At 37.1% G+C, this 23,038-nt stretch overlaps 1 protein-coding gene across 4 annotated transcripts in view; it reads right to left on the reverse strand.

Moving 5' to 3' along the window:
• The window catches only part of CNTNAP5 (contactin associated protein family member 5), a 253,693-nt gene that overhangs the window by 89,483 nt on the left and 141,172 nt on the right, over window positions 1-23,038 (reverse strand). For all 4 annotated transcript variants that reach the window (XR_014947890.1, XR_014947889.1, XM_085552291.1 and 1 more), the window contains exons 11-12: window positions 14,861-14,967; window positions 2,652-2,771 (exon numbers count right to left, since the gene is read on the reverse strand). Coding sequence is in view for 2 of the 4 variants with exons in the window: in XM_085552291.1 (XP_085408417.1) it covers window positions 2,652-2,771; window positions 14,861-14,967 (227 nt within the window). In the remaining 2 variants the exon portion in view is untranslated. The remainder of the gene's footprint in view (window positions 1-2,651; window positions 2,772-14,860; window positions 14,968-23,038) is intronic.

The following is a 23,038-nucleotide window of genomic DNA, read 5'->3' on the forward strand; positions in this document are numbered from 1 at the left end:
AATCTCTCTATTTGAGGGTAAAGATAAGTTATTTTTCTTCCACTATCTTGCACTTAATCTATTACTGTAAAGATTTAATAGTCATCTGCACAAGAAGTTCTTGTGATTAAGGATTCCAAACTACATAGGTTACATCAAAAATAATGACTCCTATTTATTTCCATGGAAACAACAACAGCTACAAAGAGCACAATAACACCATTTGACAGAGCAAATTCTGAGCTACAAAACTCTGTTTTGCAGCAGAGTCACCACCATTAGCTATGCATTTTCACGAACAGTGAATAAGATCCTGCATGCCATGCTCACAAAAATCTGCATCAGTGGAGGTAATTCATCACCACTGCTGACACACACCACCCATCACCTCACTACATTCACACTCACTTCTGGGTCTTCATAAACATTCAAGAAACATCAATGAATATCAACAATGGCCATTTTTGGAGGAATTCAATTCCAGCCCTTTGCTTTATAAGCACCTGCATGTCAGACTGCCCTTGTGCTGCCATCTGTCACATGACAACAACATGTAATAGGATATTGGTGGGAATGGTACTACCATACCTCCAATACCTGCCTCTGACATTGTGGGCCAATAAAATAAAATAGGAAGCATTACTTACTTATGGTGAAGCACTCATATATTTTGATAATACAAAAACATAACCCAATTGTACCACAAGCTCTCTTGATAATTAAAAAAATAAATAAATCATTTTTTTATGTGCCTTGGTCCTTCTTTATGCAATAGGAATAACAGAGATATCAAAAACAAATGACCTTCCCCTATTTCAAATGAGATATCTAGGGGAAAAGAAGAAACACACAGAACAAGAGTTTTCCAGGCTAGCAGGTTCTGTCAGTTTTCCCCACCTTCAATTTCCTCATAACCAAAATAAAATAAGAATGTCAGCAAGTTCATTACAGAGAGAAAATCAGGCCCTCTGGATTTCTGCCAAATAAAATGTACTTGAAGAAAGCAGGTGCTTTCTGCAAGGAGTTTGTCAAAAATCCTGCATTTTAAGCAGGGATAAAAAAGGACTGACAATGTTTTGATCACAGATATTTATCTGATAAATAATAAAAACGAGCACATTTTCCACACTGGAGATCAAGGAAGGATATTCAGACAGAGGTGAAACTGTTTCAATGCTTATGAAATTCAATGACAGCGATGAAGACAAAGCTTATTAAATACATGTTACACATGAATGAAAAACATGCTTAATAATTAACTAGTGTGCATTTAATGAACATAATTATTGCTCAATTAAATCTAAATAAAAATTTAATTTGAGACACTCTAAGTACAAGGAGATTAAGGAAAAAAAGTATGAATATCCTGAGTGCTTTGCTTTCTGAACTGAGATATTCGGCAAAGTATATTCACCCAGAATTAGCAATTTAGATAATGTTCTTTCACTCTCACCTGGCCACAGGAAGCAAAGTAAGTCTGACAGGAAGAAGTGCAGAAAATTTCCTCTGCATTGCAGAAACAAGGCTCTATGATATTTCCCAATCCATGATATAGCCTATGTTATAGTATTTCCTCATGCCTACAAAGTAGGCCCCAGTACCTGGGAGACTTTGACAGATAGGGATTTTCATTGAAAAAATTTATTATTTTAACACTACAGATTTTTAAGTTTGAGGTGTCTTAATGAATAGGTCACCCTTCTAGTCACTTGCTCTGCACTCTCTCTCACTTTGGTGATTCTCCTTCCTGACAGTACCCATGCCTCCTCATTTACACACATAGCCTGGTAGATGAAGGCATTCTCTGAAACACCAAAAGCAGTACACTCACATGAATGAAAGAAGTCCTGTTAGGGTTAGACTGGGAAGACTAACAGCCAACTCAGTGCAAGGAGCTAAAAATCATCACCAGTTTATAAGGCAAGGACTTCCCTGATCTAATTGCAAACAAAGACCCGTTCTGTGTGTCTGTGAACCTCCTGTTCTGACACACGCAGTGCCAGCTGAATATCAGGAGAGGCCACAGGCAGCTCTTTTTCTGCCAAGTCTCGACAACAATCTCAGGTTACGATGAGAAATAACACTTTCCTTTTGTTTAAAGAAAACCCATTTATTGTTGTGTGCCTCTCTAACACAACATTTACAGAGGCACAGTTCTATTTCAAGAGCTCTGGCACAAGTAGACCCTCTGCTTTTAGCTGAAGCTGTATGCTAGTGAATGGTCCACATTCTGTGTAATGGATTTATTTCTGCAGCATTTTATTTGAATCACACACCTCGTGTTCTACTAAAGCAAAAGAGCTATTCAATTACAAAAAATAGATTAAATTCTAAGTTTCTAGATCTTTAGTAAAAACTGTAGACATTTCATTAGAAGTTATGATATCATGTAGTGCCCTTTACAAGGTGCAAATACCATTGTTAATATCATTTAGTAACAAGTGAAAGTAAGCTCTTTAAGCTTAAGGTTTAGAAATCAATTTTACTTGGATACTATTTAAGGAAACACTCCAAAATCAAACCTAACTAACTAGTAGTAACTACTACCAATTCCTTGCTTTTTCCACTTCTGAAGGAGCAACGGATTTTGCATCTTCCTAGTAAGCACCATGACAGACACATCAGTGATATCAGAGCCCACAAAAACCATCAAATGCAGTCAGGTCATTTACCTGTTATATTGCAAAAAACCCGGAGCGGTCCAAGTGGTCCACTTCCATCAGAATCAATGTAGAAGAAATCTGATGTCTTCCCTTGGTGCCGGTAAGCCTCACATGACTGCTCATAGATAGCTTAAAAAGAGATATAGAAATAGAAAATGTATCACATAAACAAGGGGAAAACCTTTTATATATATAACAGCATTGCTTGAAACACCGCTGTAATAAAAATGTTTGATTCGCTGCTGCCTAGCATGTGAAAATTTACTGCATTTGGTCCTGAGTTTGTGCTCAGACTCAGGCATGTAAGTAAATGCCTTCATGAACTTGAGCAGACGTTCCTTTAATAATATGAATGCTGTTCTTATTTTAAAGTATGTAAAAACGCATGGAAATAAATAAGAATATTCAAATGTGTTCCCATTCAATTAGGGGAATGATACACACATGATGATATTTCAGACACATATATACAAACACACACATATACGTGACTTATTACTTGGATAAGTACTAAAGTCTTGTCAAGATAAAAGACAATTTTTTGTCAGTGCTCAGCTTCCTTGCATCACTTTTACTACTCCAAATGAAAATAAGCCATTTTTGTTTAAGCCACTCTAGCAGAAAAGCTTGAGCTCAGGTACGTTTTCCATCCAGGGTGACATCTTTATGCTTTAGACCTATTTTTACACAACCAGCTTTTCCTTTCTGCTTATCAACACTCTTCTGGAGGATCATTGCCTATGAGAATCCATGTCATTAGTAAAACAAGCTTATGATTTTCAGCTACCTGTTAATAAATAAAAATCACAGACTGACTTAACACATGGATCAGAACTTTTTTCTTTCTTTGAGACAAAGTTATTTGAGTGACAGTAACAGAAACATAAGCAAATGCTCTGTCAGTAAGCTTTTGAGTACTACAAGTAGCAAAACACACAGCAATATATTTAGACATCAGTTTTGGTTGCTGCAAGGTCAAAACGATCTTTATTCTTACCCCTTAATTTTATGAGCACGTTTTAACCACTATTTGCACATTCACACATCATCATACAGCAAATACATGAGTTACACAGCCTGAGCCATACCCAGGGGAACTCATGAATAGGCCATTTGTAAGCCACTTGTAAATCTTTTCCCAAGCCCCTTCAATTCTTCAGGCATCAGAGCAGTACAGTTAAATTTGATATACATAATGTTTGCTGAGTCAAAGTCATAAATACTACTGCAAAATTCCCAGTGCCTCTCATCTGGAAGGATCACAAGATTTGCAGACAGAGTGTAGGCAGAGCATATCTTCTCGGTGTTTTAAATGTCATCTATGCCTCTCCTGAAGAAGGCAACAATTGCTCTGCACCAGCAGGAATAGTTCCTCATTCCCAGTGTCATACATGCACCAACTGGCACGCGTCTTTCTCTCCCAGTTTCCCTAGCGTAAGTTTGTCTGATAAAGCAAGTTTCAGAAGGACTTTAATGGCCAACCTGAAGCAGACTAGTTTGACTACTGACTCATTTGTCTCTGTATGAAAAAAAATCTACAATAGATAATCATTACTAAGATTGTAACAAAATTTGGAAATTTCTTTGCTTCTGCAAACAAAATAGAACCACAAATCTAAGGGATCACATCACTATGAAGTAAGAGTCTCACCAAAACGATCATTTGTGTAGCTGGCTGAAATATGTTTTTACTCTGTACATTTCCAACAAAAAATCTCTTGCAGGCAGTATACCTCTAAGTGCTAAATAAACCCAGTATTATGCTTCCCAGAGCTACAAAAATGCTTAGGTTTCTAGGCATCTGGTAAGACGGTGCTTTAATTATTATCCATTCTATCAAGAACTGAATTAAGAAAGCTCTTTCCTCAGGGTCATTAGGCTGATGCAAAGAGTACTGTACGTCTATGAGATCTGTACATTCCCAGGGCTGTTCAAGAGTACTAATTAAATACATATAAAATCCCCAAGCCAGAAGCTTTTCTTCTGGTATTCATAACTGGAGGAGCAAATAAGGAGTCCATAAGTTGCTGAAGTGCTGACAAAAGCAACAGGGCTACAGAGGGTCAGGAGAGAAGGTGTAACAGTCGATTAAGTAAGCAATCGAGGAATCTTGGTTTGATCAATTTGCAGAGTTCGCAAACTGCAGTTCACTGATTGAATTTGCTGTCATCATCTTTACAGGACACTTTATCTTCTTTCATTAGGGAGTATGCCAATTGCCTCCCCTGAATTGTTTGGTGAGTACTTTAGAAGACAAAGGATAGCACAAAGAACAGATACATAAAACTAATGCGCTGTCAGTGAACTGTCACAGGTAGAAACTCATTCTTCAACATAAACTTTTTATTCCTAAGTGTTTTGCTGGTTCTTGACTGTCATTTTGGCTGGAGTCCAGACACACTTTCTGTTTTTAATTAATAAGGAAAGATGTGAAAATTCATCCGTCAATAACGTGGACAGACACAAACAGATGATCTATTCACTATAGATGGCCCCTTTGTCACTGCATCTTTAGGGGGAAAAAAAAGGCTGAACAGAGCAAGAATTCAGGCTTGAGGAGCTCAAGGGGCATAAATCTGAAAGGATGCATGAGCTTCAGTGAAGCTAGTTACATCTGCCAGAAGAAAATCAATTCCACTATGTTTTTCCCTTGGTTATATGAGAATTCCAACAGCAGATATTAGGGAGCAGCAGTAGAAGTGTGAAAAAGCTAAAAACCTCAAGTTCTGGCACATAAAACATATTCTAATTATCATTAGAGAATAATTGTTTTAATGTAAAGTTTATTTTGTTGCTGCACATTACAAGTTTTGCACGCCTGTACCTTAGGCAATTGGTATTGTACACTTCTAAACTGGAAGAGCCATTGCTTTAAGTTTTTTTTTCCCCCTTCCTATTTTATGCTATATAGGAGAAAATGATATTTGAATGATATGTTCAGACATCGGCAGATCCCTTCTCAGACGTTTCATGTGCACCATCCATTCCACGTTCTCCTCATCATTTTTGCAGGCTGAGTTGATTGCTTGAGAATAAAGCTACAGAATTCCATTTGCTGAAAAAGCCTTATTACTCCATTGACAACAACATGAAGCCTTCCTATGGTTCAATGAAATACAAGATCTCTTCATAATCATTTGTCACGTTTTGCAATCAGAAATGTCACACAAAAGTGAAAACCAGACAGTCAACTGTGACTATTAAGATCTCAGAGTCTTAGCTTAGAGAATTGCCTTCAGATTTATGTTTCACTTTGTGCCAAAGTTCTCTGATGTGATGAAGATTTTGTTGTCTTGGGAACAACAGGAAATCATGACTGTAGTTGTCATTAAAGAGTTACCACTCATTTATGCATATAACAGGGCCTAACTTCAAAAAGCAAGCAACAACTGTATTTATGGAAGTACTGCAAAAATGCATACATTTCAATGTCAAACATTTGCAGTAATTACGCCTTTTTAAATTAATAATGTAATTAAACATTTGCCACACTGAGCCCTAAACACAGAAAATCATAATTTGTGACTTTCAGCCCCTGCTGCGTATCCTCAGGTACTTTTGGAAGCAAGGTGTGTGGCCACAGAGCAACAGCACTGCAATCCCTACCAAAGAGTTTCTGTAGGCGGTGAAGGTGAAATAGTCTGCTTCAAGGAGTTGCGTTATACCAGTGATCAATGGAAAGAGCTGTCAGCAACACACACTGACTTACATCATCCCTCTGAATGTATGGTTTGAACTATACAGTCAGGTATGGCAGATAAGAGTATCTGATATAAAAACCAAATTTGCAAAGAGAAATTGGCTATTAGAAATGTGTTTTACTTAGTCACATTTTTGCAGCTCAAATAGCACAGTACTCTTTAAGGAAATTTCTAAGGGCTACTGCTGTATTTTACGAAGAAATCTAAAATCCTCACAGTTTTGGTTACTTAAACTAATATAGCCTAAGAGCCTCATCCTTCATACCAAGAGCTGCTTCCCTAAGTGCTATATGTGCTCTTGCTTACTTGCAAGTATAAGCTGTGCTAATCCTGTTCAGATACACACAGTATTGACAGAGTTTAAAATGATCCACCTCCACATCCATATTTTCAGAGATAGATTGCAGTCTTAAGTATCTCAAATGACACTAGCTTTTCAGACCAACAACTCCTCATTCCATCCAAGCATTAATTTTGACGTTCACCAATCATAATGGCTATCTTTTCCTTTCGTTCTCACTTTTCATCTTCCCGAGTGTTTAAGAAACGGTATATCAAACTTTGCTCAGCATTTATAAAGTAAACACTTCTTCTCTCAGCCAGAAGCAACAACACTCAACTCTAGATGATTTCTTATTTCTCCAAAGATATGAAGATTCATGAGCTCAAAAATAAGTTAAAAAATATGGTCTGATATTGATATGAGATGTATGTACCCCACATTTTGTCTCCAAGACTCTACATATACTACCTCCCTATGGAAGACTGCTAGCTAAACTCTAAACATGTGCTTTGATTAATCAAGGTCCAAGATGTAGATTCATGATTCAATATTTCAAAGCCAAAAAGGATTTGAACGCCATTTAACAGTCAACTTCAAACTTCTGAGTAAAATTATCTTCAGAACTCATTTTCTAACACCTGCATCAAGTGCCTTTATGGTCAGCATATTCATGAACTCTCTGCTCCGAAAAGTCATATCCTTCTTAGCTCAGCTCTGCAGTTGAAACTTCAAACTTAATGCAATATGCTGTGAGAGCCTGACTGGTTTTAAGTGCAAGCAATTTCATCAGCATTCACTCTGAAGTATCTGAAACCTGTTAATCCAGCTGTTCTAATTATTGTCTTTAAACCAGAAGAGATTGTATCCCCACTGTGCTGCACTAACAGCAGACATCTGAGCACAAATCTCTGCAAGGTCAAACTTTTCAATTGTTCTCAATAAAAGATGTTTCTATCTAGTTCTGCTCTGACAACCTGTTACTGTATTGAAACTTGATCCCAATCTTACTTTTGCCCTCAACAGTTTGTCTGCAGTCAAGTTAGCCTTCACTAAGCACACATTTGCCGTTTTGTTACCGAAACAAACAGCAAACCAAACTCCTTGTAGGTAAATCTTTAACATAATTCCTTAGCACTTTCCTCTGCGCCGGTGTTCTTAACTTACAAAACCTCTCTCCCAGACCACTTTCACCTCATTTTCCATCCCTGATTCTATCTTGGCAGAAGAGAAATCTGTTTCTTGTGCAACATATTTAAAGCCTCCTCTCTTCAGTGAAAGAACTATCCAGTTATTAACACCTGTGGGTGCTGGACCCATTGCAAATGTTGAAGCTATACCTGGACTTCAGTTTTACCATGGGAGGCTGGGCAAGGTAATTCACTCTCCTTCACCCACACAAATATTACTGACAAACGATAAAACCCAAACTGTTAACTCCAAATCACAACCAATTCTTTTTATCAGAGAACTTTGGGTTGCACAGGTTATGACTACCAAAATGAGTCCTGTGGTATTGCTCTTTCTAGATGGAATTCTCATAATCTAATAAAAGCAGCTGATAATTTTCAATTACTCAAAAGGAGATTACATTTTATGGCGTTATAATAAGTTAAATATGACTAAAGAATGTTATTTCTTGATGTCATTGGTATAAGCTAACATTGTTCAGTCCTCAGGTAGAATACTGCAGAGATGCATGCTGTTTTTACCACACCTAACAACTGCACAATCATGAAATACCATAGACAGAATACATACTGGCGGATCATTTGAGAATCATTTAATTACTTCATAATACTTTGCATCTTCAATGCAAAAAGTAAAAATAACTCTTAGAATAGCCATTATTATAACATAGTCTCAAGTGAAAAAAATTATTTCTCCTAAGAACAGAAAGTCCAATAAGACCAGAGGTTCCTGTTTGCATATGCAACCATCCATGACCTGACCTCGGACAAGCTGATATGCACAAATACTCACCACAAACTGAACTGAACATTCTCAAAATTCTCAGAGCTCCTGGGAGACAGACTGAAGATGGCTATTTCACCCTCTGCTTATACACCTCCAAGCCTGACAAATTTGCTCTTGCAGGCTCAGAATAATGAGTATTCAGTCACAGATTTTTCTAAATAACAAATCAACTAAGCACTGTGCAATTGGAGGTTTCTTCTATTCTCATTTCAACAGCAGAGGGATTTGTATAGGCTATGAATTCTGGGAATGGTTGTTATTGTTACCCCTATAACACAATTGGCTTGTTAAATGCCATAAAATGAAATTTATACTCGCCAGAACTGGATTTTGACAGCTCTGATATTGACAGACTAATGCAGTCTCCACTCTGATGTGCACAGACAACAGATGGTTTATTTTACCTTTTAAAAATATGTATTTACTTGTCTGATAAATAACGTGTTATTTCCACAGATAGCTTTAAAAAGACTTCTACCACAATGTCGCCTGAATGGATGTTGGGAAGGCAACCTTCCATTACATATGGTATCACACCATTTTCTATAATTCAAGTGATGGCTGCCCCTGGCCTTGGGTAGGGAAAAGTCAGGCAAGCCCATCCTCTGTTGCTTCCCCACTGAGGCTTGAAGGCAGCTGGGTCAAACTCCTGCCCTCTGCAGCCTGTGGCTGATGCAGGGTGCCCTGCATGTCCTGGGAGTGCACTGGGAGTGCAATCATGGAAGTCCATGTTGTTAAGAGCAATGTTGGAGGGAATGTAAATATTGAAAACTTGCAGGACACCAAGCATAGCCTTTCAGCCTTACTCTTAAAAGTACTGGCATTCAAAGGGTCATAACCATGCCTGTCAAAGACAGCCTTCAAATGGTACTGACTCAGTCTCCTACATATTCTGATCTGCAGTCACAGCCCAAAGTTTCTATATTATACAAAATAAAAAGTTTTGGTTTTTTTTAAACAAATGCTACTGAGAAACGCAGATGTACAACTCACAGATACACAAACTGAAGGGAGAACAATAACAAGACAGTGTCTTACTACAAAATAAACAATGAAAATTCATATGTCAGAAGCACGATGTGAAGAAGAATATGCAGGAACATGAAGTACTGTACGAAAGGCTTGTTATGAATATTAAACTTTTTTTTTTTTTCTTTTCAGTTAAAGAACAGTAATGTTTTTAAATACACATGGAAAAATATATGTCCATTATCTCTGACAGGACAACTGGCTCCTCAGGACACATAAATTACATGACCAGATTCACTGTTAGACATCTGGCAGATTGAAGTTCTCTGAATTTTGACTGCCCAAAGAGTGAACTGTGTAAACATCTCCTGGCTTTGAAACACAGGAGAATTAAAAAATCCAAGGCTGGCTCTTTAAGATGCAATTGCAGGGCTGCCAAGGATCCGGCTGAAGTTATATTAAGCTCTTCAGATGAAAATTATATATTCAATAAGCATATTAGTATTAAAAAATACATTTTCAAAGCCTGAAGTTGTGTTACATTTATGTCATTATCAGCGACTTTTTGACATTTCCATTATTAGATGGATCTTTCCTCCAGCAATTACCTAGGCCAGTAAGACACATGCCTGTATGTGCAAAATGGATCACAAACCATAGCAAACATCTAGAATTAAATTACATTTTGTTAATTATCACCTTGCAAAGCTGTGGGACATGTTGTCATCCACAGAACATGAAGAATAAAACCATTATTTTGTATTTCTCATCATCCTTTATATCAATGTTCAGTATTCTTTGGAATACAAAAAGACTAAAGGTCATCTTGAAAACTGTCATACATAAAAATAACAGAAATACAGAAGGAGAAAATGAGGCTTTGTTAAGGAGTAACATAAGTCACAGAAAGAGGAGATTACCAATCATTACCTTGCAATAAAGTGATAACAGTCTGTATCTCAGGGCTATTTTAGACTGGTCTATTGCTTTCTCTGTCACATGGTAATTACAACCAGATTTAACAGCATGAAAGAGATGACTGTTCAGGTTTTAAAGCATGACCTTTCAATTAAAATGTTATCTATACACCTACAATTCCCTTCTCTGTTTCTTTCTCTCTGTATACATACATTCCTGTAACTCTGATCTAGTGCCTATTGCTTGCCTAAGGTAGGAGAGCCTCCAACTAGAGCCAATAGGCCAACTGGCACATTTCAGAGGTGGTTCCTGCCATGGACACCCTGTCATACAATGCAACTGTATGCAGTCAAATTCTCAAAATAGCTTGCTCACTCTGTTACAGAGGTGAGACCACTAACTTAGATTAGATATCACAATACCTGAGAGCAAAAACTAAATGAGTTGAACCCTACCCAAGCCTTTTCCCTACACTGTTTGCTAGGAGCAGTGTTTCTATCTAACATAGAAAAGCAGAAAATGAAGTTTACATTACCATATTCTGCCATGGTTCGCGCATGTGGCAATGAACTCCAGTAGCTGACAGATCAGTTGGCTACACACCTCACAGTACAACTAGGAAAGTGTCTCTAATTAAGCTTTTGACACAGCTAATCTCCTAACCTATGGAAATGCAAGCTGGGCAAAGCACATTTAGGATAAATCAGAAATAAAAACCAGGCATTTTACAGGCTTGAAACAAAGACTGTATGCTCAAAGCACTGTCTTAAGCCCAGATCAGCTCAAGAAGGAGAAAGCAAACAGTAGTTTCAAATAAATAAATAAATCATATCCTTTCTTTCTAGGATATAGATTATGTACCTTCCGGTATACCTGCAGATTGGATGTTATTCCCAACAGAGGCAGAGAAATCAAAGCACAGTGAAACTCATAGATGAGCATGTCACACAGGTTTATTCCCTGATTTCTTATCTCCTTACACTGAGCAGTGAAATGCGTACCTGGGGAAAGTCAGCACAAGTTCCATGTTCCCCATTGAATTGCATGTCCACATCATTGCTAACCTGTGCAGTGGCAAGCTGGCACAAAAACATGAATTCCATTGGAAGCTGGACGAATGAGAGGTAAGTTCAAATTCTTTTCCTCCACTGGAGAGTAAGGGGATGGGTAAGACATGGAAGGTGTTGGTGAATATTCCACATGAAAACTCGTGAAGGAGAATTAGCGGTTACTAAACAGAGAAATGGATTTATGCATAAGGCAACAAGCTGCACAAGCAAACAACCCGTCTTCACTCTCCTCCTATATGTTACTGAAATTCAAAAAATGCTAAAGGATTTTAGCATTTTTATTATCTGTTTAGACGGTTTAATTCAGACAACAGGAGAAGAGAAGCAGGTCTAAATGACACTTCAAGGTGAAACGTGTCTGATGCAGAATAACTATATAAAGGTACATGACCCTACACCCTTTTCTTGGTGGCCCCTCATCTCGATAAGGTGGACTGCCATACCTTCTGTAACTGTTTAGAAGCTATGACAGACACAGTATTGTCCCACTTAGCTGGCATGGTCATGCAAACACTGTCCCAGTTGTGTCTTCTATCAGAACTTACTGTTCTGTCCTGCCGCTGTCTACTCCCCTTCTTTTGTGTCAAAGGCAAACTATTTATCCTTGCTTTTCACAGCATATTACCAACCAGTCTACCTGTCACGACTTTAGCATTTGCCCTGTCAGAAACGTCAAGACTTCTCTGACCCCAGCCTTATATTTGTCAAACAAACGCATTATTTGCTTTCTCCCATGTAACTCTTCCATGCCTGTGAGCACTCCATTTCTTTCGCTTTTTAATATACCTTATTACTTTTTGCCTACAAGTAATAATTATGTACCTGGTAGACTAAAATCACTGCACACGATGCTGACGAAGACTTTCTGATACTCCATCAAATGCACCAGGACATTTTCTTTCCTCAGAAATGTAAAGCACAAACTCCCTGGACCAGGGATAATCTATAATATCAGCTGTTCCTCACACTGGGATACAGTGGGTCCATAAATGCTTGGAAGAAACCACTGAGAATGCTTATTTAGTGACCACAAAATATATTACTCAAAACTTTACAAATCAAGACATACAGTCAAGGTCAATATATCTTCAGATATTACTTCTTAAATGGTAAGGTCCCCAAGTCTGAGCTAATAGAACATAAATCATTTAATTCTGATTTGTAAATATGCATGATATTGTTCTTCCTGAAACCAAGCTTGCCTTCTCATACCAGTGAGAGGTCAAAATCACACTGATGCAACTCCAGAAGAGAAGAAATCCATCTGACAGTGAGACCATTCATACTATTTTTGATTTGCAGCCAATTGCCATTTAATTATTTCCACTGCTTCTGCACAAACTTGTGTCTGAAGGGCAGTTTTGTATAAATAATAAATTTAAAAATAAAAATGTTACTAGTTCAATTTCAGGCCTGTAAAATTAGAACCTGTTGAGATAATGTTTTAAAACTTAAGAAATTAGATGCTTTGCTTTGATATAACTATACTGAATTACAAGACTGGAGGAGTTGCCTGTACAGTGAGGATATTCCAGAATTATACTGTGATCAGATCTGAGGCTTTCATTCACTCTGCTACAAGCTACTCCTGTATGTCAACCACTATCAGCTAAAAGCGATAATGTCTCTTGTTCCGTAGGTTTCTTATCTGCAGCCAGCATTTGCCCACCAGCTTTGAAATGGTTTCATCACACATCTCAAGCAGATGAATGCATTCCTCCAGTTTAATGTTGCTGTTTATCAGTGTTGCTTAGTTTACAGGACTGCTGGCTCCACAATCCAGCTGGAATCAAATTAGTTGCTAATATGGTTGTAAATAAGCTCAGCAGCTGAATAGCCGTACATTGCATGTGCACAGCTTGATCTGCTGCAAAGTCTTAACATCATAGATCTTCCCGAGAAATTTTTCAGAGTAGTTTTTACAACAGTAAACTTTAAATAACTGCAGGTCTCTGTGTGCCTTTGGGAGATGAGGGAGAGCACAAACATGAGTTCACAGAAGTAAGAGTCTTTCTTTACTAACTCCATAGAAATGTTTGTTGGGAAAACTAGCCATGAACCAGTCCTCTGGAATAAACAGATAATCTCCTTCTTCAGACACAAGCCACAGCAAGCTCACACGCTTTTTGGAAGAGCAGGAATATTGGGGAAACAGTAATCCCTCTTTTCTAAACTATTAACTCATCATTTTTCTTCATATCCTTATCTGACTTGGTATAGTGCAGATGATGTCTGCAATACTTCACTTCCTTTGTGCTCTCAACTTGGAAGGCAAATCTATGAATAGACCTCTTAACTATCTCTTCCATTTACTCTAGACTCCACACCACAAATGATGTCATCAATTAGCAAATCATCAGAATCTCCACAATTAGAGTACAGTTGCCTATATTCTTAGCTTCCACTGAGTATCTCCTCTTACCAGTCTCACCCTATCTGCCACCTGAGTGTTCAGCAAACACGTGGAGAGTTGTGATGCATTTGATACATTTTTTAAAGCCTTCAATCACCTTAATACTCATTGCTGTGGATTTCACTAGCTGCATGCTTCATGTACTGCCAGCATTTCAGATCCTGTATCCTTGCTAAAAGCAGCGGTCTAAATCATTCAGCAAATTGCTTTCAACATGAGCTTCAAGATAACCTACAAGAGAGATGGCACATATACCCTCCATTGGCCTACACATTGGTGCAAAATAACAAAAGAAGATAGACTAACGAAAAGCAATTAATTGTTATAGCATATATTCATTACTGGCTGAAAATCCCAACAAGAGATTACAATCACCCAGCTTAGCCTAGCTAAATTTAACAAAACATAGAGCCATAGAATTGCTCAGGTTGGAAAAAACTCTCAAGATCATCAAGTCCAACAGCAACCTATCCATAACAATCCTTCGCTAAACCATGTCCCTGAGCACCACATTTAAATGGATTTTGAACATATTCAGGGATGGTGACTCAACCACCTCCCTGGGAAACCTATTCCAGTGCTTAACAACCCTTTCTGTAAAGACATTTTTCCTGATATCCAACCTAAACAGCTCCCCTGGAGCAACTTGAGGCCATTTTCCCTCATCCTGTCACCATTGAGAACATCTATTAACCAACATGTCTGTGATGTAAATGAACACAAGATTCTCCAACTCAACGTACACAGTAGGAAATAACACGGAAAACAGTTAAAGTAATTAGGTTTTGTTTTCTCCAAAAATGATTACCACTCATAAAACTCCTCTCCGACTTGCATTCACTTTGACATACCAGCTGTAGTAGAAACATTGAATATGTGGGTTTACTTACAATTATGACAGGTTGCCCCCATGTAACTTGTGTCATTACAGTCACAGTAAAAGGTGGTCCAGGACTGAGAGCATTTTCCTCCATGTTCGCAGTAGTTAGGCAAACATCTGATTAAAAACAGTTTTAAAGGGTAATTAATTATAAATATTTCATTAAAAATAATGTTTAAAAAGAAAACAAAAAACACACAAAAAGAACTGTCTCTCTTCCCCATTCAGGGATGAGTTTCCCAGAGCTGTATTGCTGTGTAGTACCTGAAATAATTACTTATTCCTCTGATCTTGGATTCACTTCAAATGCAAGCACTGAAGACAACATTATTTAAATTCAATAAGTGGGTAAAGATCACTCTCCAAAAAATATTCAACTTGTCCTCTACTCTCTAGCAATTAAAGTGCCACAAACTATCTGAGAACAGAAGAAGAGGACAAAAAACAGGTGAAAATGCTCCTGGAATCTTGTTTCAAAGAAGAATCCCCAGTTCCCTCATTAAACAGGGATTCATTATTGAAATCAGGCTGCATTACATTTTGTGATAACGCAAATGACATGAAAATCTCCAAAGTGAAAGGAAAAATATGCTTCAATTATGAGTTCTGCATTCTCTGTTCCTTGTTTTAGTTGGTATGCCTCCGAAGTATTATTGCAAAACATATTATTAAAAGAAAGTGGCGTAGCAGCATGCAACTTGGGATGTGAGCAGAAACAAAAGCTGTGGGAGATAAATTCAATCTCTAAGACAAGAGGTGAATGCTGATCTGAACAACAGCAGTATCAGTGCAGGCAGTGTAATGGAGTTACACCAGCCTACGTGGTAACAGAGCTTATTGCATTGTTCATCTTTTCTTTCCTTTTCTTATAGGTTGCTTTTTTTTTTTTCTTTTTTTTTTTTTCTCCCTCACTGTATATTAGATAATCTCTTTTACACTGTATGCTGAGTAACTTATTTATACCACTGATTCAATTGTGATAGGTGGATCAAAAACAGATGATCAATCCATCTCACACATGTCAGCATTTTATTACGGTCTGCTTGGCTGTAAATGGAAGTTCAAAATCTGTTTTATGGCCCACATTTTTCAGCAATGTTAGCAAGCGACAATGTCCCTGAAGCTACACAGGAGGCTCTAATCCCGGGGGTTGGACTCAATGATCTCTAAGGTCCCTTCCAACCCGCTCAAGACTGTGATACTGTGATACTGTGTGATTTGTACCAGCTGAAGACCTGACTTTCTTGTAGATGATCTCAACTCAAACAAACATTTTTTTTTGCATTGTGTAAGTGCTTGTGTGTATACATATTTGTCTGCATACATGAGTTTGAGATTTGGTCTAGAATTCAGATTTACTCAATCACCATTATACTGTCATATAATTACATGGATAATATATCATATGAAAGATTATTTCATTTTTATTATTGCTTAATCAATGCAGTCATTATTTATTATTCAAATATTAGAGACATAAGAAATTCAAGATGAAAATATGTTATTTATAACTATCAGTAACATCTATTGAGGCAGTTATAAGATATATTGCTTTTATAAAAATCAACTTTACAGCTTCCACTCATCATTGAGCTCAAATATAGAGCAAGGAAAGAAAAGGTAAACGTAGGCCTAGTTTTCCTGCTCATCAGGGAGTTTCTTGCAATGCTGTAAGGAACAGCTGGGTAAAAACTGTAATGTTGAACCTGAGCTGCACTGCAAGAGAAGGAAGAGCGTGCATCTAAAAGTCCAATCAATTGTCTGTTTCTCTGTAGTAGATACCATTTCTCAGGATTTTTATTTAGACATTTCAAGAAACAGTCAAAAGGGATGAGCAAAGCTGTTGGTTTTGCTTGCCATGACAAGGCAATCTGAGAATGGTTTTCCAGTGGTATGTTGGGAAGTCATCTAGCCAGTGGTGACAGCTCAGGTAGCCCTTCTGCTGTTATATCTCGGCAATGGAGAAAAGATTAAGCTGTAGGTCATTTCTGAAGAAGCAAGAGCAGCCTATGGGATTTCACAGGGAGGACTGTCTGGTGCAAGATCCCTCAAAACAGCACTTTCCCATCTGCTTTTGCCTAGGGGCTGAAGAAGAAATACAGTGGCTCAACAGCTCTACAGTGACATATCTATCCATCTATCAATCTATCTAACCATCCATTCATCCTTAAGTTCTGCCTGGAAGAGAAATTTGCTCATGTTTGCACTTTGGTCATGCCTGCCTTTGCCCTCACCATATTGCCTTCACTTCTACCAGCTCTTTGGCGATAAACGTGCATTTATATCACCTGCAAAAGAGAAGTAGCAATGTTCACATCATAGGGATGCTAGAGACAAGAAATGGCTAATGTTTATAAAGCTCTACAGAGAGATAAAAATACCAGCAATTTATTATCATCATAATTTACACTACCAGTGTATGGGACAAACATATTTTCTGCCTATTTTTAAGCTATCTCTTAATAATTAACCCCACACAGTAGAGCTAATTACTAGTCATTTGTAGTTTGCCAAAGGCCCATATCAGAGGCTTAGCCACGTTTATTCCATTAAAACAACTTCCGTATAAAGGCTTAACAAAACTGAAGGTCACTTCTCATTTCTGTTTGTCTTATGAATGCAGATGCACTCTCTCCCCCCAACAATGCATAACACACAAGTTAAACCAGCCATGTAAGCTTTTAATGATATTCATAAATTCACAATTAAATCTTTTTTATTCCTTAGTCTATTAGCTTTAATTAGCACCAACAATACTGATCTTGGTTTTGGTCAGATAACTAACCCTTCTAAGAGCTTATGAAACAAATTTCTTTGCAACTCTAATAATTACCATAATCCCATTCTAACCGAGCAGTTGTGTTCTCATTAGAAGCAAAATTTATCGTAGTTATTGGAGAAGTCCAAATTAAGAAATAGCTATGATTAAAATTAATCAAGACATGGATAAATCACAGGCTGTTTTATTTGCTTGTTGTTCTGGATCATTATGTTGGAGTATTCAAATACATATATATTTAAAGTATAGATTCATATTTGCATTTTAGTGGAATTAAGCAGTTATAGCAAAGATCACAGTGGTATCATAGAAGGTTTCATAGACAAAAATCTGCATCAAGCAGTAGCTCCTGACCTATTTGTAATTGAGAGGAGCACAGAAATTGACTGAATTTTTGTGAGCATGATAAATGGAACACTTTGAAATTTAATGACTTGCCTAAGACATGTTATGACAGTCCAGGGACTCTGATCTTCCAGATTCCAGATTAATTCATAGAATATCTCATGGTGAATGAATCTTATTAAAATAAATAAATGAATGAGACAAATAAAATGTTTCTTCCTTCAGTCAAGCGAGAAAACATATACATTAGCCATCTGAGCAACAAGCAAAGCCTGCACAAAAACATTCACTACCCTTACATGAAACATCTCCAAAAATATATGTGCTTCTTTTGAATCCAAAAGACAAGCCACATACATATGAGGAGGCAAAATTTGGCCCTTTATAGGAATGAGGAAGAAATAACAATGGCTAAATTACTTGAGTGGGAAGGCTGAAGGGATTCTACACATTCCTGCACTTGACTGGAAATAAAGCTGGTACTTTCAGTAAGCACCTCTCAGATTTTTTTATAGCCAGCACAACACATCCTGACTAAACAACTCTGTAACCCTTCCAAACAAAGAGGGGAAAAAAATAAATAAATAAATAAATAAATAAATCTGAGAGGAAGAAAAATCCAGCATCACAAAAAGCCCCCCACAAAACCAACACACTAGACACAATACCCCCAATGTTAAAATACTCAGTTTGCATCATTTTGAGGCAACTCAGTAAAACTGTAACAAGAAAAGATACAAAAGTGAAAAGCATTTTTTCCAATGCAGCATTTCCTTTAAAGTGTTGACACCTCCCATCCTTACAGCTCATTTTCATATTTCAGGGGAGTGGCTATTTCACGTAAACTCAACAACATGGAATATTAACAGCGATGGCATGCACTTACAGTGAAACTCATGGCATTACCACAACAATCTACTTTCACCCTTTGGCAGCAAAGAATTAATGCTTTACAGGTCTGTTTTAACTCAGCGCACATTCTCTCCTCCTTACTGTACTTCCCAACTTCTCTCTCTTCATTCAGCTTCAGAAAACTGTACTACTTCAAAAAACTGTTACTTTATTTTTAAATTTTAAAGCCATTTATATTTTCTTCCCTAAATATATTAAACCTTAAGAAAAGTCAGAGCACAAAAAGAACAAGAGCAACGTGAATAAAGGATTTTTCTTTTCCGTGGTAGAAGTCATCTACTCTACGCACTTAATAGACATAAAATTAACTAAAGAAGAGCATTTTGAGGTCATGTGAAAAATCTGGTACAAAGAGTTTTTTTTCTTATTTCTGAGATTTACAAAAATTTAATGACAGAACTTTAAAAATATACACTTTCTATTGTTGGACAATTTGGTTCTCAGCTTCTACACTTGAATACTACAATGAGACCAACATTTAGAAGACCTGAAGTTGATGCTAACTGCCCCCAGGCACATCAGAACTGTGGGAAGAGGCTGTTCAGGGACTGATGGAAGTGCAAGGAAAAAAAGCCTATTATCCATGCTTAGATAAAAGGCATTTTTCAGCATTTCACTGCTTTGTTGTCAGAACACCTACATTTTTAATAGAGGTAAATGTGCTGACAGTTTGGCTTGGCATCAGCAGAAAGGTTTTTATATGAATAAATCTGAAAATTAAAAAAAATAAAAATAAAAAAGACAAATAAACCATCCTGTACAGACAGCTGTTCCATTTAGAATTCATCATTTTACAAAGCAAAAGCAGAAAAGCCATCTGCAAAAATCAAACAAACAAATAAACAAGGACAGGGTATTTGACTATATATACATACCGCAGTTAGCCTTTAAAAGAGCATGGGGCTGCACACTGCATGATTAACAGTGAGAGCAAACACTACTTAGGTCCCCCTAGAAACTCAATGTCATGTGCCATTTGGATTCCAAAAGACACTTCAAAAGCTCTCTATCAACCTTCCAGCTGCCTTCTTTCTACACAGGGGCCTCATTCAGTGACAAGCCCTTTCTGCAGCATTACTGGGGAAGCTTTCCACTTCCTATCAAACACAAAAGGTAAGTATCTCCAACTCCACCATCTTCCTATATCTATATATATGGGTGACCATAGATACAGGAAGATATCTATGAAAGCTGTTCTAGTTTTGGTAATTAGCCATTACAGCATTTGCTAAACACATTTTACAGATCAGATTTTAGTTACCCCGTATTGACACCACAGAACTGAGATTTGAAGTCAACACATTTTCTCATTTCACATGGAAAAAAATAAAATAAATAGCCAAACTTATGTGGAAAAGAACAGGACTAAGTTAACATACAGTATGTGTGCAATTCAGATTCAGGAAATGAATACAGCAGGAGTCTCAAGAACCTATTTTGCTCTGAAACGCAGTATACCTACAGTGCACCATTCATGGTCTCAAATCATTGCTTTCTGCAGATGGAGTTGCATGTATGAAACAGTCAGGTAAAAAAAAAATCATTAAAATTTACTCCAAATAAGCAAAATCAATTCATTATATCAACCAAATAAACTCAATATTAACTTTCATATAATAGATAAAGGACAGAAAATTGTCTCTTCTTCAGAGGTAGCAACTTACAGTGTAATTGCTTATTTTACTGAGAATTTCCTTGTATAAACATATTTTTGTTTCATAATTACCACAGAAGGAAATCATTTGATAGTGGAAAGCTTATATAGCAGACCAACAGCAGGGAATTCTTCCACATGGTTTTATTTCATTTAGCTGTCAGTCAGACTTTAAGTGGCCAGAGAGAAGCTCTGTCACCAGCTTTATTATACAGGCAGTTTAAACTTTAGATTAAGCCAGAGAAGATGAGGAGATGTTTTGCAGAACTGCAGGGATTTCAAATCTGACACTCCGATTTCAGGCTGGCTCAAATTGATTTCATTTACTTAAATCATGCTCGGTTTTACTGAAAATCCTTCCCTTCCATCCTAAACTTGTGTGCTGTTGAGTGGGTTTCCAAGACTTATACCCCCAGATGAGCAGCCTTCAATGGTTTCATTCATTCATACATTTGTGTGTTTAATTGGTGGTGTAGGAACATACACTAGGGAAAAGACACCAAGGGATTCCTCATTTGCACAGAATGCCATGTACTTTTATTTCCTGTCCAATGCACATTTATCTTTACACGCAAGTCATTAACAGACTTCTTTATATTTCCCCATCCATACAGCATAGTTCAGATAAAGGAATTCCCCCCTTCCCTTTCTTTACCATCCTTTTTCTTTTTTAATAAAGGAGAAAATAAAATTTTCTAAGGAAAAATCAACAAAAAAGGAGCAATTTCTAACATACTGAACTTGCAACACGCAGAACAAACTGTCAGCATTTAGAAAGTACCAACATAAGCAGCAGGGCAAATTCTTTAAAATCCTGCCATCAGTTTCTTTCATTAAAGTGGAACCAGAAAGGATCTTCAGTGTTCTTATATACTATTTGTAAACATATCCATTGGAGCCTATGTTTGAAAGAGACATGACAGATAAAATGAGAGGAGGAACATAATCATCCAAAGAACTGACACAAGATCACACAAACTCTAACCTGAATTATCTGACCCTGTAGCATTACAGCGGACTAATTAAAATAAAATACACAGGTACAAAATCTGATAGTGTGCTGCTTCAAGCACTCTACCGACAGTGTTACAGACTGGCAAAATTAAGATCTACCTTTTGATTTATCCAGAATCAGAAAAAAAATTGAAGGGGAATAACAACATCCTTTTCTTTATGTCATCAACTCATCTTGGTTTTGATCACCAGCCAAATTCACAAGGTGGGATCCAAAAAGGCCTGACTCACTGCTATAAAACCAATAAGGGAACTGTTAAGGAAACCTTTTGGAAAGGGGAAAAAAAAAAATAAATAAATCAGGCTGTCACATAATTGTCATTTCTGCAGAAAAGACGCTAAATACTGAAAACAGAAACAATAGAGAGAATAAGAATGGATGAGAAATGATTTTTTAATTCCTTATGAGATGCACCACACATATTTATAGGATAGTGAATATTTTATCGAGTACTTACTTTTTCAGTCCTACCCTGGGACTATAGTAAATACAATTAAAACTCACTGGGCATAACTAAACAGGATTTTTTCTCATTTGCATGATCAATTAAAAAAAATCATATAAAGTCAGGTTTTGGCTGTAGGGCATGCATTAAATCTTAGAAGCGATCTGGGAAATGCAAAAAGAGTTTGCACTTTTATCGGATTTATTCTAACTTGCTTCACCTGCAATAGTAATTAATTTCCCAAAGGTCCATTTTGACAGTACAAGACATGAAGAAACATTAAGTTCAGTACTGAAAGAAAAAAAAAAAGGAAAAAGTCAGAAATTATTATTTCTTACAAAAGTAAAAACTGATAATAAAATGTAATGAAATCTACAAACTAAGTATGTAAAAAGCAGGATTTAAAAGGTCATTCCTATTTGGCAAGAAAAAGGAACACTTGAAGCTAATTTATTTAGAAAATATTATGAGGAACTTTCACAGATAAAACATGGGCAAGGATAAAAGGGTAGGGAGTAAAGAACACTATTTTCTTCTTTGTGCTCTATAACTCAAGTAGCACAGGGATGAAAACTCATGAATCAACTCAGTATGCCTCTCCCTAATGAAGTAAACCGTTAATGCCAATCCCATTGCAGTAATTATTATGTATATCACATGCTGCTTTCTCTACTTATATTTGCTAGGAGAATTGAAATATGCAGATGAATCTTGGTTTAATAAGGACAGCAACAGCAGTGTGTGTTTGTGTCCGCCTGCTGATGCTACAGTGATGAACGCTGTCAGGATTTGTAAGGAGATGTCTGAGGTCAAGTTTGCATTTATAACTGAAAATTCCTGGAACTCCCAGGATACTCTGCAGGACACACCATCACCCTCCACCACCATGGATTCAGTATGAATCCTTTTTTTGTGTGCTACTTTTTGTTGTTTGTTTGGGCTTTTTTTGTTTCCCTTAAGTTGTTTAAGGGAAGAGAAGCTCCCACCTTGTCCTTGACAAGTACTGTCAGTATTTGCTACAGGGAGGGCAGGGTGCCA

This window comes from Coturnix japonica, chromosome 7 (genome assembly GCF_054131305.1).
Source record: "Coturnix japonica strain WE chromosome 7, WE-NBRP24, whole genome shotgun sequence".
In the NCBI taxonomy this organism is placed as follows: domain Eukaryota; kingdom Metazoa; phylum Chordata; class Aves; order Galliformes; family Phasianidae; genus Coturnix; species Coturnix japonica.